At 49.9% G+C, this 16,120-nt stretch overlaps 1 protein-coding gene across 2 annotated transcripts; it reads left to right on the forward strand.

Annotated features, from left to right (window-relative positions):
* Positions 1 to 1,196: 1,196 nt before the first annotated feature.
* On the forward strand, positions 1,197 to 14,211 carry Gusb (glucuronidase beta). 2 transcript variants are annotated; one of them, XM_032886333.1, is made up of 12 exons: positions 1,197 to 1,462; positions 3,312 to 3,497; positions 3,719 to 3,900; positions 4,358 to 4,500; positions 4,909 to 5,096; positions 5,858 to 6,001; positions 6,215 to 6,393; positions 6,492 to 6,638; positions 9,231 to 9,315; positions 10,963 to 11,139; positions 12,899 to 13,034; positions 13,555 to 14,211. In XM_032886333.1, the coding sequence occupies exons 1-12, from the start codon at positions 1,253 to 1,255 to the stop codon at positions 13,722 to 13,724; spliced, it is 1,947 nt and encodes a 648-aa protein (XP_032742224.1). In that variant the 5' UTR covers positions 1,197 to 1,252; the 3' UTR covers positions 13,725 to 14,211. The 2 variants fall into 2 exon arrangements, with proteins under 2 accessions (XP_032742224.1, XP_032742225.1); XM_032886334.1 differs by lacking the exons at positions 1,197 to 1,462; positions 3,719 to 3,900; positions 4,358 to 4,500 and having other exon boundaries at positions 3,431 to 3,497.
* Positions 14,212 to 16,120: the final 1,909 nt, after the last annotated feature.

Here is a 16,120-nt window from a genome sequence, read left to right on the forward strand (position 1 = left end):
TGGGGGAAGAGGAGGTAGGTGGTGCTAAGACCACAGAGGACCAGGGTGAGCCGGGAATGGCTGCCGCAGGTCATGTGACCCGCATTTGTGACCGGAATGACAGAGCACGGCCCAGGAGACACGTCTTTCATGCCCAGGGTTGTCAGTTCTACAAGGGTCTTGAACTTGGGTGTAGATGCCTCAACTCTGAGACTCTGAGTCCTAATGTTCCCTCTTTGCCTTGTAGGCACCAGGTCCTCCTGTGGCACACAACATGTTCCAGGCCAACTTAGGTGCCTTGAGACCCTGTCTCAAAAGGCAACCAAATAACACAATAAAAAGGACATATAACATATGCAAATATATACTAAATTATAAGATTACAATTGGAGATTGCTGTCATTTTGCTACTCATACTTTTGAAATTTTCCTAATAAAAATGCATTGTGAAAATAACTATAATCACAGCCAAACCATGAAGTGATTTCCAGAAAGCAAAGGGGTGGTGGGGAGAGTATCTATTTGTTCTCATAGATTAATTTTTTTTCTTGCTTTTTGTTTGCTTGTTTTGTTTTGAGACAGGTTTCTCTGCTCTCCTGGCTGTCCTGGAACTCACTCTGTAGATCAGGCTGACTTTGAACTCACAGAGATTGACCTGCCTCTACCTTCCAAGTGCTGGGCTTAAAGGCGTGCGCCAAAACCTCCTGGCTTGATGGCCAACACCTTTTTTTTCTCCATCCCCTTACTTGCTTGGGCATCAGGAGAGGTTACCTTCCTGTGAGACCTATAAGAAGAGACCCCGCCTCAAAATTGTCTGCATGTACTTTCCAGACCTTAATAACCCCTTTAATAAACTCTTAACTCCCCCAGTCCTTCTCAGTATCTCTTTTGAACCCTCATCCGCGACTTTTCACAGGAGTTGTGAAGAAATAGCGGGGTCAGGGACTTCAAGGGTCCTTTCAGCCTAGCAGTACTGGGAGGCACAGCCCCAGAGTGTGAGTGGGGGAGGGGGAAATGTTAATGGATGTGAAGCAGGCAGGGACTTTTGTAAGGTGTAGGGTAGGATAATCCAGAACTTCAGGTCTTGGGTGTTTCCTCTTTCTGCAGAGTTGTAGCCTTGGGGCCAGCAGCTGTTCCAGCACTTGCCCTCATCCAAGTTGGCGCGGGCCGCTTCTCTAGAAAACATGTGACCCTCCAAAGTCCCGCCTCCGCCTTGCCCCAGAGAGCGAGGCTAAAAAGGCCCAGCCGCTGGACGGCGGGCATCCCGGCCAGCATGTCCCCAAGATGGAGTGTGTGTTGGTTCGTACTGGGCCAGCTGCTGTGCAGCTGCGCGCTGGCGCTGCAGGGCGGGATGCTGTTCCCGAAGGAGACCCCTTCGCGGGAACTCAAGGTGCTGGACGGCCTGTGGAGCTTCCGTGCCGATAACTCGAACAATCGGTTGCAGGGCTTCGAGAAGCAGTGGTACCGGCAGCCGCTGCGGGAGGTGAGCGCTCCTCCGGACCCGGGGTCTGGAAGCTTTCAGAAGCGAGGGCATGGGCGGAGGGGTGCCTGGACCTGGAGATCCCCTAGTGCTCACCTAGAGGAGGTTAATATGGGTTTGCAGGCTGGGGAGGGGAGCGGCCAGAGCAGGAAGTGAGACCTGGCATGCCTCAAAACCGCTTGAACCCAGGGCTTCTGCTAGTCAGGCACTAACCCAGGCAGTGGCTTTTTTTTTTTTTTTTTTTTTTAAAGCTTTTCATTTTACTTCACAGTGCTGGGGGTTGAACCCAGGGCCCTGTGAGTGCTTGTCATTAATGAGACTTTTGTTTATGTTTGGAAGCCGTGTCTCATTCTACAACCCAGGCTGGCCCGAACCTCCCGCTCCTGCCTTCCTGGAAGTTCTCAGGCCAGCTAAAGTGTTGGAGGGGATGTTTGTGCACGCGCCTCCTGCATGCTCTTTCTCATCTAGTGAGACGCAGAGCCCTAGGAGATGCCACCCACCACAGAGATTTGGGGGTGGCTATAGAGGAGAGGAGAGCCAGTATGCTAGCGGAACATTGCCCAACCAAAGCCAAAAGGACCTTGGGGTTGTAAGATTCAGATAGAGGACATGACTTTGCACACAGCTAGCAGAGGACCCCATCCGCGCTCTCCCTTCCTACCTAGGTAGGCTTGGCGCAGAAGCAGGTTGAAGCAAACCTGTGTGCTCACAGCTTCCGCCTCTCTCCGATTCATTCATTCATTATCGTTCCTTGCTCAGTTCCTCTTTCCCTATTTTGCTTTCTCCTCTCCTTCCTGGTCTCTCTCTTCGTTTAAAATTTGTAACCTTTATGTATTTGTGTGCGCGTATGTGGGCACCCATGTGCTATGCAGTGCATGTGGAGGTGAGAGGATAACTTGTTGGAGTCTGGTCTCTCCTAGGTCCCAGGGGTATAATTCAAGTCATCAGGCTTGGTGGCTAGCGTCTTTTAGCCCACTGAGTCTTCTCACCAGTGTCTCTCTCTCTCTCTCTCTCTCTCTCTCTCTCTCTCTCTCTCTCTCTCTCTCTCTGTGTGTGTGCATGTGTGTGTGTGTGTGTGTGTGTGTGTGTGTTTGAGACAGTGACCCACGTTAGCCTCCAATCCATAGTAATCCGGCTACCCTAGCCTCCCAGGTTGCTAGGGTTACAAGTTGTGAGCCACCACACCTGGCTTAGACTCTCAGTTTTCTATGACACTGCCTGGCATTCAGCAAAAGAGGAAGTAAGGAGGGGACCTTGCCTCCTCGTGCCTTCTCTATTTCCTCAGAGGCCCCCGTTCCCTGCTGTTGGCCTTCCTCCTTGTAGCAGTGATCACCTGCCTTTTATGTCAGGGTCTGGTCCTTCCTGTTGTAGGCTGGCCTGTTACCCTTGGGCTCACCCTTTCCATGGAAATCTTAGCCCTGGTACCATCTGCCCTGTGGAGGAACTTGGTATTCACAGTCTTTTGCACCAACCGCTCCTGCAGTTCAATTGTGGACAGGTTACCTACCCATGCAGCCAGTATTTACAGAGGCTCTCCCCTGGGTCTCTACGCTCTTCTAGGGTGTCAGGGGTGCGGTTGTGTAGAATAGACCTGATCTTTCTCTTTAGCTGGAGTCTCCTGTTTACTCAGATACACTATGATATACTATGTAGCAGAGCATAGCCAGGGTATAACCCTGAACATCCATCTTCCTGGCTGCACCTCCCATATGCTAGGTTTACTGGTGCGAACCACCATGATTGGCTTATTCACCACCATGATTGGCTTGTGCGGTGCTGGAATTGGACCGGGATTTCATCCATGGGAGACCAGAGCTCTGCCGGCGCATGACTCTACTTCTTCTTTCCCTAGTCGGGCCCAACCTTGGACATGCCCGTCCCTTCCAGCTTCAATGACATCACCCAAGAAGCAGAGCTTCGGAACTTCGTTGGCTGGGTGTGGTATGAACGGGAAGCAGTGCTGCCACAGCGATGGACCCAGGACACCGACAGGAGAGTGGTGTTGAGAATCAACAGCGCCCATTACTATGCAGTTGTGGTCAGTGTAGGGAGAGGTTGGCCCGGGACGGGGAAGGCAGACTGGGCTGTGGAGGAGGGCACGGTGCCACCAGGTCGGAGCAAAGGTTGCTTCGTGGGCTCCATTAGAACGCCGTTCTTCCATTAGGCCTATGGCGGGGACCCTCTCCTGGAAGGGGGTACCTGAGGCAGCAGGGCCCTGTGGCCAGTTGCCCTCTGGTCGTAATTTCCTTGTGTCCGCAGTGGGTGAATGGGATTCATGTGGTGGAACATGAGGGAGGTCACCTCCCCTTTGAGGCTGACATCACCAAGCTGGTCCAGAGTGGGCCCCTGACCACCTTCCGGGTCACCATCGCCGTCAACAACACACTGACCCCTCATACCCTTCCACCGGGGACCATTGTCTACAAGACTGATACTTCCATGTAAGCAGCCCCTCCCTCCCTCCCCCTCCCTCCCCTCCCCTCCCCCCCCTCCTCCCCTCTCCTCTCCCGTCCCCTGACCAGTGGACTTCCCGTAGGGAGAATGACTCTAGCCCCTGGATCTGATGAGGAGAGCAGGGGTTGCATGCGAGGAGGAGAGTGATTTCTGGAAGTTCTCAGGCCAGCTAGATCAGAGACCCTGTCTAGGGAAAGAAGGCAAGAACCAGTGCCTAAGTTGTCTTCTAATCTGCACATGTGCACTGTGGTACACACACACACACACACACACACACGAGGGAGAGAGAGAGAGAGGGAGCAGGCATGGGTGTGTGTGTGTGTGTGTGTGTATGTGTGTGTGTGCTTGTGTGTGTGAGAGTGTGTGTGTGTGTGTGTGTGTGTGTGTGTGTGTGTGTGTGTGTAAAAAGTCACAGGCCGATGGATCTTTGTTTTCCCATCCTAGGTATCCCAAGGGTTACTTCGTCCAGGACACAAGCTTCGACTTCTTCAACTATGCGGGGCTGCACCGGTCTGTGGTCCTGTACACCACCCCTACCACCTATATCGATGATATCACTGTGACCACTGACGTGGACCGGGACATTGGTGAGGGCTCCTGGAGGGAGGCTCTGTGCTAGACTGGGTCCATTTTATCTCAGTTCCCAAGAGGAACAATCCCTAAGTGGGGGAGGGGGGGAGCTTCAAGCATCTTTTAGCCCTCCTCTGCTCAATTATCCTCAGAAGATAAGACTCAGATTGCCCAAACTGACACCTTTCTGGTGGATCTCCCTTTGCAAGGAAATAAAGACCAATGAGAGGTGGGGTCTTGTCTAAAGTGACATCGCTCAAGATATTGGGTCACGTCTCCCCTCTTGTACCATAACCCCTAATCTCTGCATAGTAAGATTTAAAAAAAAAACAAAAAACAAAAAAAAGGACAAACAGTTGTTCGCTAGGGTCTTGGGGTCTAAAGGAACTTCTGGGACTGATATGCTGTCTGTCTCTGTCCCCCAGGGCTGGTGAACTACTGGATTTCTGTCCAGGGCAGTGACCATTTCCAGCTAGAAGTGCGTCTTCTGGATGAGGATGGCAAAATTGTGGCCCGTGGAACAGGGAATGAGGGTCAACTTAAGGTGCCGCGTGCCCACCTCTGGTGGCCTTACCTGATGCATGATCATCCAGCCTACCTGTACTCCTTGGAGGTAACGGGGACTTTAGACTGGAGCTAAGGAAGGTCCTTTGCTGCCACCTGGTGACATCAGGAGGCATCCAGGACCGGTGGCTAACTGGGTATAGGCTGAGATTTCTGGCTTTTTCTATCCCTTTGTGGGAGAGTCCAGCTGGGAAGAGTAGCTCCTGAGATCTCGTAATTTCTGCATCTCAGGGGCAGGCTTGTGGAAGACACAGGGCCCGGGATATTGGATAATTGGATCAAATAAATGTAGTAGTTGAGGCCAGCCTGGTCTCCATAGTGAATCCCAGGACAGTCAGAGCTACACAGTGAGACCCTGTCTCAAATGATCAGTTACTATCCCTGCCCCCTGCAACAAAACCAAACCCAAAACCAGCTGGGCTGCAGTGGACCCAGAATTTGGGAGAGGAGGCAGGTGAATCTCCATAAGTTCGAGGCCAGCCAGGTCTATGGGGCGAGTTCCAGGACAGCTAGGGCTCCACAGAGAAACCCTGTTGTGAGAAACAAAACAAACCCAAAAACATAAACAGAAAACCAAGCCAAACATAAGGGTGCCTGCAATCTTAGCACTTGGGAGGGACAGGCAGGAGAATCAGGAGTTCAAGGCCCTCCTTAGCTACAAGTGAGTTTGAGGCCAGCCCGAACCACATGAGTCTCTAGTTTAGAAAAAAACAAAGAGCTCTAGTGTTATGTGATGTGGGGCGAGTCCTTGCTGTTGGGTGAGGCTCAGCTCACCTGGGTGCTTATATCTGGCACATCGACTCCCCCCAGGTGACGATGACAACACCTGACTCTGTGTCTGACTTCTATACCCTCCCTGTCGGGATTCGAACAGTGGCTGTCACAAAGAGCAAGTTCCTCATAAACGGGAAGCCTTTCTACTTCCAAGGCGTCAACAAGCATGAGGATTCAGATGTGAGTTGTCGCCGCGGCATCCCTACGTGGCATTTTGGGAGTCACTAATGTCTCCTTCCCCTGCCTCCGTGCCCTGGAGACACCATGATGGCCTGAGGTTTGTGGTGCGCCTAGATAAGGGTGTACCGGGTACCTCCAGGGGCTGGGCTTTTGAAGAAAGGGCGTATTCTCCAGTCACAAGGACAGAGGTCACGCAACCCTGCTGTCTCCTAGATCCGAGGGAGAGGCTTCGACTGGCCTCTGCTGATAAAGGATTTCAACCTCCTCCGTTGGCTCGGGGCAAATTCCTTTCGTACCAGCCATTATCCCTACGCGGAGGAGGTACTTCAGCTCTGTGACCGATATGGAATTGTGGTCATCGATGAGTGTCCCGGTGTGGGCATCGTGCTGCCGTGAGTGTCCGCCCCTTCGCTGCCCTCGCTGCCCCCACTGCCCAGCTTCCCAGCTCTTCTTAGAGTCTTTGGTGACCCTTTCCTCTCTCGCTCCACAGCCAGAGTTTTGGCAACGAGTCTCTTCGGCACCACCTAGAGGTGATGGACGAGCTGGTGCGCAGGGACAAAAATCACCCTGCGGTCGTGATGTGGTCTGTGGCCAATGAGCCTGTTTCTTCTCTGAAACCTGCCGGATATTACTTCAAGTGAGTGCCATTTCTCCCCTGGGCTGAGTCAGGCCTGTGGCCTTAGCCGTTTGGCCTGGCTCAACTTCTGTAGGCAGCCGGTAGCATGGAAGTCAGCTATAACGGGTTGGACAGATGCTGTGAATGTCAGTGTCCCGCTATCACTCTGGGGACCCAAATCAACAATTGTGCGTTTTCTACCCATTGACCCTCCTAAGTCATACTTGAAATGAAACCCAGAATTCCCTTTGATACAAGACAGGGTTTCTCTGTGTAGCCTTGGCTGTCCCGGAACTAGCTTGCTAGATCCACCTGCCTCTGCCTTCCTATGGCTGTGATTAAAGACATGTGTTACCACCCCCTGGCAGAACTTTGAATTTTATATAATTTTATTAATTTATTTTTGAGGCGGGCCACTGATCCCTTTGATCCCAGCTTCTGAGTGCTGGGATTACACGTGTGATCCACCAAGCGTGACAGATTTTTATTTATTTTCTTTTTTGAGATTGGTTTTTAATTTATTTCTGTGTATGCCGTGGCACCCACATGGAGGTCAGACCACAGCTTATAGGAACTGGTCCTCTCTTTTTACCGTGGAAGTCCCTGGGCTTGACGGTAAGGGCTGAGTCATTTCTCCAGCTCCTTTTCTAATTTTTTTGATTTTATTTTTTCCAGACAAGGTCTCAAATAATAGCAGAGGCTGGCCTGAAGTTTGCTACATAGCTGAGGCTGGCCTTGAATTCCTGCTCCTCTTGTCTTTGCCTCCTACTCAATGCTAGGATTGCGTATGCTCTCTCATGCATTCATGCATTCATGCATTCTAGACGGAAACACATGCTAAAACTATAGGAAATCACCTTGTGATGCTCTGGGCTCACCTTTATGAAACCGATGGCATGTGAACATAACTGGGATTGAAAAGTATTTTTGTGGGGTTGGGGATTTAGCTCAGTGGTAGAGCGCTTGCCTAGCAAGCACAAGGCCCTGGGTTCGGTCCCCAGCTCCGAAAAAAAATAAAAAAAAAGAAAAAGAAAAGTATTTTTGTGTGTGGGCATTTTGCCTGTGTGCAGGCTTATTGTCCTCCAAGGCCTGAAGACATCAGATTCCCCAAGAACTGGAGTTACAGCTCTTGTAAACTACCATGTGGGTGCTGGGAATTGAACCCAAGTCCTCTCCAGGAGAGCAACCTCTGGGTTCTCTCTCTAGCACTATAAAACTTTTTTTTAAATAAAGATTTATTCATTTAATGTATGTGAGTACACGGTTGCTCTCTTCAGACCCGCCAGAAGAGGGCATTCATGCCTTACAGATGGTTGCGAGCCGTCAGGTGCTTGCTGGGAAGAGTAGTCAGTGCTCCTAACCGTTGACCCATCTCCCCAGCCCTAAAGGAAACAAATGCTTCAAAATGTTTTAAATGTATTTTCTGGTGCAGGGATCTAGTCCAGGGCCTTGCTTCTGCATGCGAGGCGACTGCCCTCTACCTTTGAGCTCCACCTTCAGCCGCAGCCTTTCAGCTGTCTTGAGACTGTCACAGCCTTCAGGGTGAATTCTACTTCTTGTCACCCAGAGGCAGCTGAAGCTTCTTGATCAGTGGTTCTCAGCTTTCCTAAGGATGTGGCCCTTTAACACAGTTCCTCATGTTGTGGGGACCCCTAACCTTAAAATTATTTTTGTTGATACATTGTCACTGGAATTTTGCTACTGTTACGAATCTCCATGCTGTGGCTGCATCCCAACTCTACACAGTATTTTAGGCTCCAAGACTTTTTGAGGAGAGGGGGAGAGAGATGCATTCATTAAGGGACTGTGGGAACCCAGGACTGGGTAGGCTGGAGTACCCCAGAGTGGCTTTTGCTAATTTGGGCTGTTTTGAGAGGGCAGGTTCAGGACTTAGGTCAAAAGGGCATTACACAGCCTTTGTATAAAGAGGAGTAACGATCAAAAGGACATAAAAGAAAAGAATAGGAGTTGGGGATTTAGCTCAGTGGTAGAGCGCCTGCCTAGGAAGCCCTGGGTTGGGTCCCCAGCTCGAAAAAAAAAAAAAAAAGAAAGAAAGAAAGAAAGAAAGAAAGAAAGAAAGAAAGAAAAAGAATAGTCTTTGATGGTGACTGACAGTGATCTGTGCTGGCAAGACTGGGAGTAAGTAGGTCCCAGGGACCAAACCCTAACCCTAGACTCGTCCTTCCATTGTGTCCTCTCCTCCGTTCCTCCTGGCTCAATGGTTAATTCAACTCAACACTAATGCTTTTTCTTCAGGAGGTTTCCCTGACTCTTAAATCATGGCCCCAGCCCCCCCAGCCTCAGAGGGAACCCACCCCTTCATTTCTTTCTTTTTTTTTTTTTTTTTGGTTCTTTTTTCCGGAGCTGGGGATCGAACCCAGGGCCTTGCGCTTCCTAGGCAAGCGCTCTACTACTGAGCTAAATCCCCAACCCCACCCCCTTCATTTCTGCTGCCTCTTGGCATTTCGGGTTGTGCTCATCTCTGCTCTCATAGTTCCGGGCAGCCTTAGCCGTGAGCCACCACTGATGGGGAAAGTGGGAAGGAAGGGGAGAGATGGGTGTCTGAGAGCTCTTCCTAGATTGATGAGCCTGTCTTCTGCCTTCCGTGGATAGGACGCTGATCGCCCACACCAAAGCCCTGGACCCCACCCGTCCTGTGACCTTTGTGAGCAACACCAGATATAACGCAGACCTGGGGGTGAGCCTGTGTGTGTGTGGGGGGGGGTTGGGCCTCCACATTCCATGCCTCTGCTTTGGCCTTTAGGCTTATGCTTACTACCAGGAACCAGCGGTGGACAGTCCAGCCATTTTCACAAGTGGTTTTCTGGTTAAAGGGACTAACTTCCTGTTAATTCACACTGCCTAGATAGGGCAGCTTCAAAGCCCAGAAAGGCTGGGCTCCATCCAAGGCAATGTACTTGTTTAACCCTGACAAGAGAAAAGGCCTGGTAGTCAAGAGCACTTGTTGCTCTTACAGAAGACCAGAGTTAGGTTCCCGGTACCCACATGATGGTGGCTCCTAGCCATCTGTTTCAGGGGATCTGTCACCTCCTGACACAAATGTAAAAGGGGAACATTCACTTATAAATTTTCTAAAAATAGTTAACAACAAAGGCCTTGTTAGCCCTGGCTTCTCTATGCCTCAAAAGCCCACTCTTCAAAGAAACAGAGGCTGCAGTGAAGCCCCGGGTGCTGGCCCCTCCAGTGCTTGCCCTGTCTTCTGTGTGGTCTTGGGAAGGTTTTACTGGGCGCCCCATGCCTGGCCTCTTTACCTGGAGTGTGCTTTACAAAGTAACGCCACTCGATCCTCTGTGGCTTACACCTTCCCACCCCCACAGCCTGGAGAGGGGCCTGTGGTTCCTTGGAAAGACCTCATCGTTCCAAAGGTGGCTTTGAAGTTGAGCATTGTTGCTAGAGAGACATGCTTGGGTGACACCGGAGGCTTGTCAGCTAGACATTTTTTATTTTTTATTTTTTTTAATTTTATGCGCACTGCTGTTTTGTCTGCATGTATGTCTCTGTGAGGGTGTCAGATTACTCACCTGGAAGAGTGGCCAGTGCTCTTAACCACAGAGCCATCTCTCCAGCTCCCTAGACACAGAACTCTGATGCTGTTTAGACCATGGACACCCACCCGTGCCTAGAAAGAAATCTAGCCAGCCTGCCATTCACAGCACTGCCTTCTCAATTCAAGATCAAAGGAGACTCTTTTAACAGGCTGGGGACGTGGCTCAGTGGTACAGCCTATGCTCAGCGCGTGCAAGCTGTTGGGTTGCACCCCCAACCCCAGGGCCAGCCCCCAAATTCAGGAGCAAGAGACATAGCTCAATTGATGAGTGCCTCAAATTCCCAAAACCCTGGACTTGGTCCCCAGCAAGGCAGAGAGCTAGGTGCAGTCAGTGCACGCCCATGATCCCAGCACTTGGGAGGTAGAGACTGGTGGGTCATCAGTTCAAGGCCAGCCTTGGACACATAGAAGTTTGAGGCCAGCATGGGCTATATATGTCTGCTCAAAAAACTGAACTGTAAGGAGAAAAATGTATCCACTCTATCTGTTGGATCACAGCCCCAGGCAAGGCCACAGGAGACCAGGAATAGGATTAGAAAGAAGTAAACTCCAACAAGGTCGGGGCAGGCTAGCTGGATGATGGGCCTGTATTGCTTCCAGCCAAGGCCCCCGTCAGCAACCTCAGCCTAGCATTATATATTAGACATATTTGGGTCTGGTCTTGACTTTATTTCCTGCCTGGGGGTGGGCTAGCCTACATCGGCTGCATTCTATTCTGACCTTGAAGAAGAGGCCCTCAGTGGGAGGAGTAAACTCACTTGACCGCTCTTGTCCTAGGCCCCGTACGTAGACGTGATTTGTGTGAACAGTTACTTATCCTGGTATCATGACTACGGGCATCTGGAGGTGATTCAGCTGCAGCTGACAAGCCAGTTTGAGAACTGGTATAAGATGTACCAGAAGCCAATTATCCAGAGCGAGTATGGAGCGGACGCCGTCTCGGGGCTTCATGAGGTAAACAGTTCATTGTCATAACGGCGGCCATGTTACCTAGTGACTTATCTCTTTGTGTTTTCCCTGCCAGTGACCCTGCCTCAGCTCTCAGGCACCTTCCTAAGCCTACATACTGTGGCCGCTGCATGCAGGCCTCTGTTTGGCTCGTGTGCATCCCAGAGACAGCCCATTATTGGCTGTGTTTCCACACAGCGCCCCCACCTACTATCCGCATTTTTTGGTTCTGTTTCTCTTTTCCCCTAAGGTCTCTGTTTGATGCCCAGGCTGGCCTCAGATTCACGCTCTCCTTTAACCTTGAGTGCTGCTGACATGACAGGTGTCCCTCCGTGCCTACCCCAATCGCTAAGAATAAAATTCTTAGCCGGTGAGCTGGAGAGCTGGCTCAGTGGTTAACACTTGCTGCCCTTCCAGTGGACCTCAGTCTGGTTCCCAGCGCCCACACTGGGTACTTTAAAACTCCAGTTCCAGAGGCTCTAATGGCCTCTTTCGACATCCATGGGTACCTACATGGCAGTTGGGCACACAGACACACAATTTAAAAAATTAAAAACACTGTACATGCTACCCCAGCACTGTATAGACCAGCCATGGTAATCCATACCTATAGTCTAGTGCTGGGGAGTGAGGGGCCGATTCAAGGCTAGTCTAGGATACAGAAAACCCTGTCGAAACAAAAAATTCTTCCCACGTCCAGACAGATGTTAGAGGATCCTTGACAATGATGGAAATATCTGTCTGCCCCCCACCTCCCGGGATAGGTAGCCACCAGCCTCGAAACAGCCACAGGGGATTTGAAACGTGGGTGGCATGACTGAATTGATTTAGTGTCATCCAAATCCTGATAGCCACATGTGGCTTGCAACTACTGTATTAGTGTGGCTATGGAACTATTCCCATTAAAAAATATGATGGGCAAAGTGGCCTAGGTCTGTACTACCACTTGGGCGGAGGCGGTTGAGTTTCGGGGCAGCCTGGGCTACGTGAGAGGACTCTCATAAAGCACTTGCTACACACGTGCAATGAGCTGAAACAGCAAGAGACCCCCCCAACTCGATTAAGTTTGCATAAAACTAAGGATCACCTGATTTCTAACACAGGGGAATGAAAATAGAGGTGACAAAAAACACACAGTTACTATCTAAGGTTTTTACTTTTTCGTTCCGTTTTGTTTTCCAGACAGGGTTTCTCTGTGTAGCCCTGGCTGTCCCGGCACTTGATCTGTACACCGGGCTGGCCTCGAGCTCACAGAAATCCCTCTCCTCTGCCTCTTGAGTGCTGGGATTAAAGATGTATGTCACCACCACCACCCTATAGGTTTTTACACTTTCAAAGATTGCTTTTAAAACAGGGTCTCACAGGGTAGCCCTGGCTGGCCTTGAACTCTTGATCCTTCTTGCGTTGGCCTCTTGAGTGAGTTGTGGGATTAAAGACATGGGCCACCTTGATGATGGTGTTTTGTTTTGCTCCCTCCCTCCCCCAAAACAAAGTTTTTCTGTGTAGCCCTGGCTGTCCTGGAACTCGTTCTGTAGATCAGGCTGGCTTCAAACTCAGAGATCCTCCTGCCTCTCCAGTGTCGGGATCAATGGCATGTGCCACCACCGCCAGGTAGCCTTTAAAGTCCTTTTCAGACCCCAGGGTCTCTGAGGCAGCATCAGTTAAGTCCTGCGGTTAGTACAGCCCTACATCAGCTCTTTTAGCTGTGGTCAAGTGGATCTCACGCCCGGCCCAGCTCTGACATTCTCTGTGCGTTAAATCCCAGGATCCACCTCGCATGTTCAGTGAGGAGTACCAGACAGCTCTCCTGGAGAATTATCATTTGATCCTGGATGAGAAACGAAAAGAATATGTGATTGGAGAGCTCATCTGGAATTTCGCTGACTTCATGACAAACCAGTGTGAGTGGCTGTTAGGCTTACATTTTCAGTCCTGAGCATTTGTGAGAATACTAGACATGGGGTCGGGGAGATGGCTTAGGTAGGAAAGTACTTGCTTTGGTCTATTTTTACAGGGGTTAAAAAGGAGAAAAGTAGGCTTCCCATTGGGTTGCCCCTCCCTCTCCCAGTGATGGGCGTCTCACTGTGCAACACTGCCTGACCTGTAGACCAGGCTGGTCTACAATTCATAGTAATCCGGTTGCCTCTGCCTCTGGGGTGCTAGGATTAAATGTGTGCGCGCCTCCATAGACTTTTAAACGTTATTACATTTTTTTATTTAGTCGGGTCAGGGAGTGGAGTATGTGTGTGTGCCTGCATGTCGCATCATATAGGTAAAAGTTGGACAACTTCTGGGAGTCTGCTCGCTCCCTCCACGTGGGTGCCTGAAATTGGAACTTGGGTTAATTAGGTTTCACAGCAAGCACCTTTACTTTGGGAGCCAGCTTATCAGACCCCCTTGGTTTATGTTTTTGTTTTTTAGCACCACTGAGAGTAACAGGAAACAAGAAGGGGATCTTCACTCGACAGAGAAACCCCAAGATGGCCGCCTTCATTTTGCGAGAGAGATACTGGAGGATTGCCAACGAAACCAGAGGTTACGATTCAGTGCCGAGGACCCAGTGTGTGGGAAGCAGACCGTTCACATTCTAAAGCTACGACTACCTCACCGCAGACAGGGCCTGATGAAGTGAAAGGTATTCTCTCAGCAGAAGAGTTTTTCCTCTGGAGTTTGTGAACCAACACAAGGGGGACTTTAGAAGTGACATTGAAGTTTTCCTTGTGTGGGGATAATGACTTGCAGTGCCTTAGGCTCAGTAATGTGTCCTGCTGAGAAGTGTCCCAGGTCATTTCTGTCAGTTTTTTTTTTTTTTTTGGCCTTGGCTTTGTGCACTCTTGAAAACCTGCTGTGTGAATACTCACACTAAGAGCTCCTGGTTACCGGCTGAGGGATGGCTCACAATTTAAGAATACTGACTGTTCTACCAGGGGTTCCAGATTCGATTCCTAGCACCCACACGGTCGTTAACTATGAGCTGTTGCCCCATTTCTCAGGTGATGTACGAACATACATGTGGGGGGAAAATAGTCATACGTGTCAAATGAAAATAAATCTAAATAAAACTGTTTTCTTTCATTACTATTGGTGTTCTTGTTGTTGTTTGAGGCAGGGTTTATAAAAAAGTTCCTGGCTGCCCTGGAACTTTTATGGAGACCAAGCTGGGCTCAAAATCAGAGATCCGGGGCTGGGGATTTAGCTCAGTGGTAGAGCGCTTACCTAGGAAGCACAAGGCCCTGGGTTCGGTCCCCAGCTCCAAAAAAAAGAACCAAAAAAAAAAAAAAAATCAGAGATCCATCTGGCTCTGCCTCCCAAGTGCTGGGATCAAAGGTGTTTGCCACCACCATCACCACCACTACACAGCAAATTTGCTTTAAAGTATGACATGACATTGTTCACTGCCCCGGGCTCACTCCTCATGCTTGGGCATCTAAACAGTAGTCTTGAACCAGTAAGAGAGAAAGAGTCACTCATCAAATGTCACAGAGGAGCCGGGGGGTGGCACATAGTTTTAATCCAGCACTCAGGAGGCTGAAGCAAGATCTCTGAGTTCCAGAGTCAGACCTGTCTCAAAACAAAGGCCCCACAGATTAGCCATAGCCCATGGGTATTCACACGGGAAGAGAAGTCCCAAACAAGGCAGCAACCGACAGACCACTTTCTGTGGTTGAGAAGACAAATGCTAAGAGGCAAATGCCGCATCTCTGAATTGTGAGCGCAACTCCAGCCTGGTCTTCATGTGCATATGCATGCTTGTGGGGGCCAGAGAACAAAGCAGCTATCCACCTTGGTTTTTTTTTTTTTGGTTCTTTTTTTTTTTCCGGAGCTGGGGACCCGAACCCAGGGCCTTGCGCTTCCTAGGTAAGCGCTCTACCACTGAGCTAAATCCCCCAGCCCAGCCTTGGTTTTTTGAGACAGGGTTTCAGATTAGGGGAAGACTAAGTAAACTAGGCTGCTGGCCAGCAAGCCCCAGGGTTCTGCCTGTGTCTACTTCTAGGTTGAGATTGCAAGCCCAGGTTACCAGTCAGTCTAGCTTTTAAGCATGAGTTCTAAGGACTGAACTCAGGGTCCTCATGCGTGTACAGTAAGCTCTTTACTGACAAAACTGTCGCCACAGTCTTCCCTGTAGTTTAGTGGGCCCAGTGGCTCTCACCAAGGCCACTGACTAGGACCTGCCTCTTTAAGCAGGGCCTATATAAACTCGTGTTCTGTGTCCGGTACCTCCGGCGTGATGACCTATTGTCATGCTAAGTCTTCTTTTGGGGATGTGTCCCAGTTTCCCTGGTCCAGAGGTTCCACTGAGGCAAGGGTCTATATAGCACACTATTCTTCCCCAACATCGATCCTGGTTTTCTGAGGAGCTCTGCAGTCAGACGGAAGACAAGAAGCCATGTGCAGAGTGGGAGACGGCTGTCTTTTCTCAGGGTCAGTTCCATGACTCTACACATACCCATCCCTTCCTTTCCTTAGACCTCTGAGTAGAGCACCTATACCTACTCTTGAAACCCTTTAAAAAAAAACGAAACTGCAGAAGCCGGGTGTGGTGGCACCGCCTTTAATCCCAGCACTCCAGAGGCAGAGGCAGGTGGATCTCTGTTGAGTTTCAAGTCAGCCTGGTCTACAAAGGAAGTTCTAGGACACCAAGGGCTACACAGAGAAACCCTGTCTTGAAAAAACGGGGGGGGGGGGAGTCTAATGTTAGTTCAAGTAGGAAGAAATTTTAGGGGTTTTGTATTTCATGTCACCATGGACCTCTTAAATTTTTCAAAATACCCAAGTTTTAGGTCTTAGTTTAGTAAGTTTTAAAATATTTTTTTTTTCTTTTTCTTTTTTTCGGAGCTGGGGACCGAACCCAGGGCCTTGCGCTTGCTAGGCAAGCGCTCTACCACTGAGCTAAATCCCCAACCCCCAAGTTTTAAAATATTATTTATTATAATATATAATTTATTATTTTGTGTGTATTTGGGAACCACGTTCTAATGTCATAAAG

Source organism: Rattus rattus, chromosome 16 (assembly GCF_011064425.1).
Source record: "Rattus rattus isolate New Zealand chromosome 16, Rrattus_CSIRO_v1, whole genome shotgun sequence".
In the NCBI taxonomy this organism is placed as follows: domain Eukaryota; kingdom Metazoa; phylum Chordata; class Mammalia; order Rodentia; family Muridae; genus Rattus; species Rattus rattus.

Bases quoted from the DNA above. Each gene is read 5' to 3' on its own strand.
- Gusb (XM_032886333.1), top strand. From the start codon at position 1,253: ATGTCCCCAAGATGGAGTGTGTGTTGGTTCGTACTGGGCCAGCTGCTG. The intron at 3,901-4,357 runs GTAAGCAGCCCC...TTCCCATCCTAG, and splicing joins TACAAGACTGATACTTCCAT to GTATCCCAAGGGTTACTTCG. The intron at 6,002-6,214 runs GTGAGTTGTCGC...GCTGTCTCCTAG, and splicing joins ACAAGCATGAGGATTCAGAT to ATCCGAGGGAGAGGCTTCGA.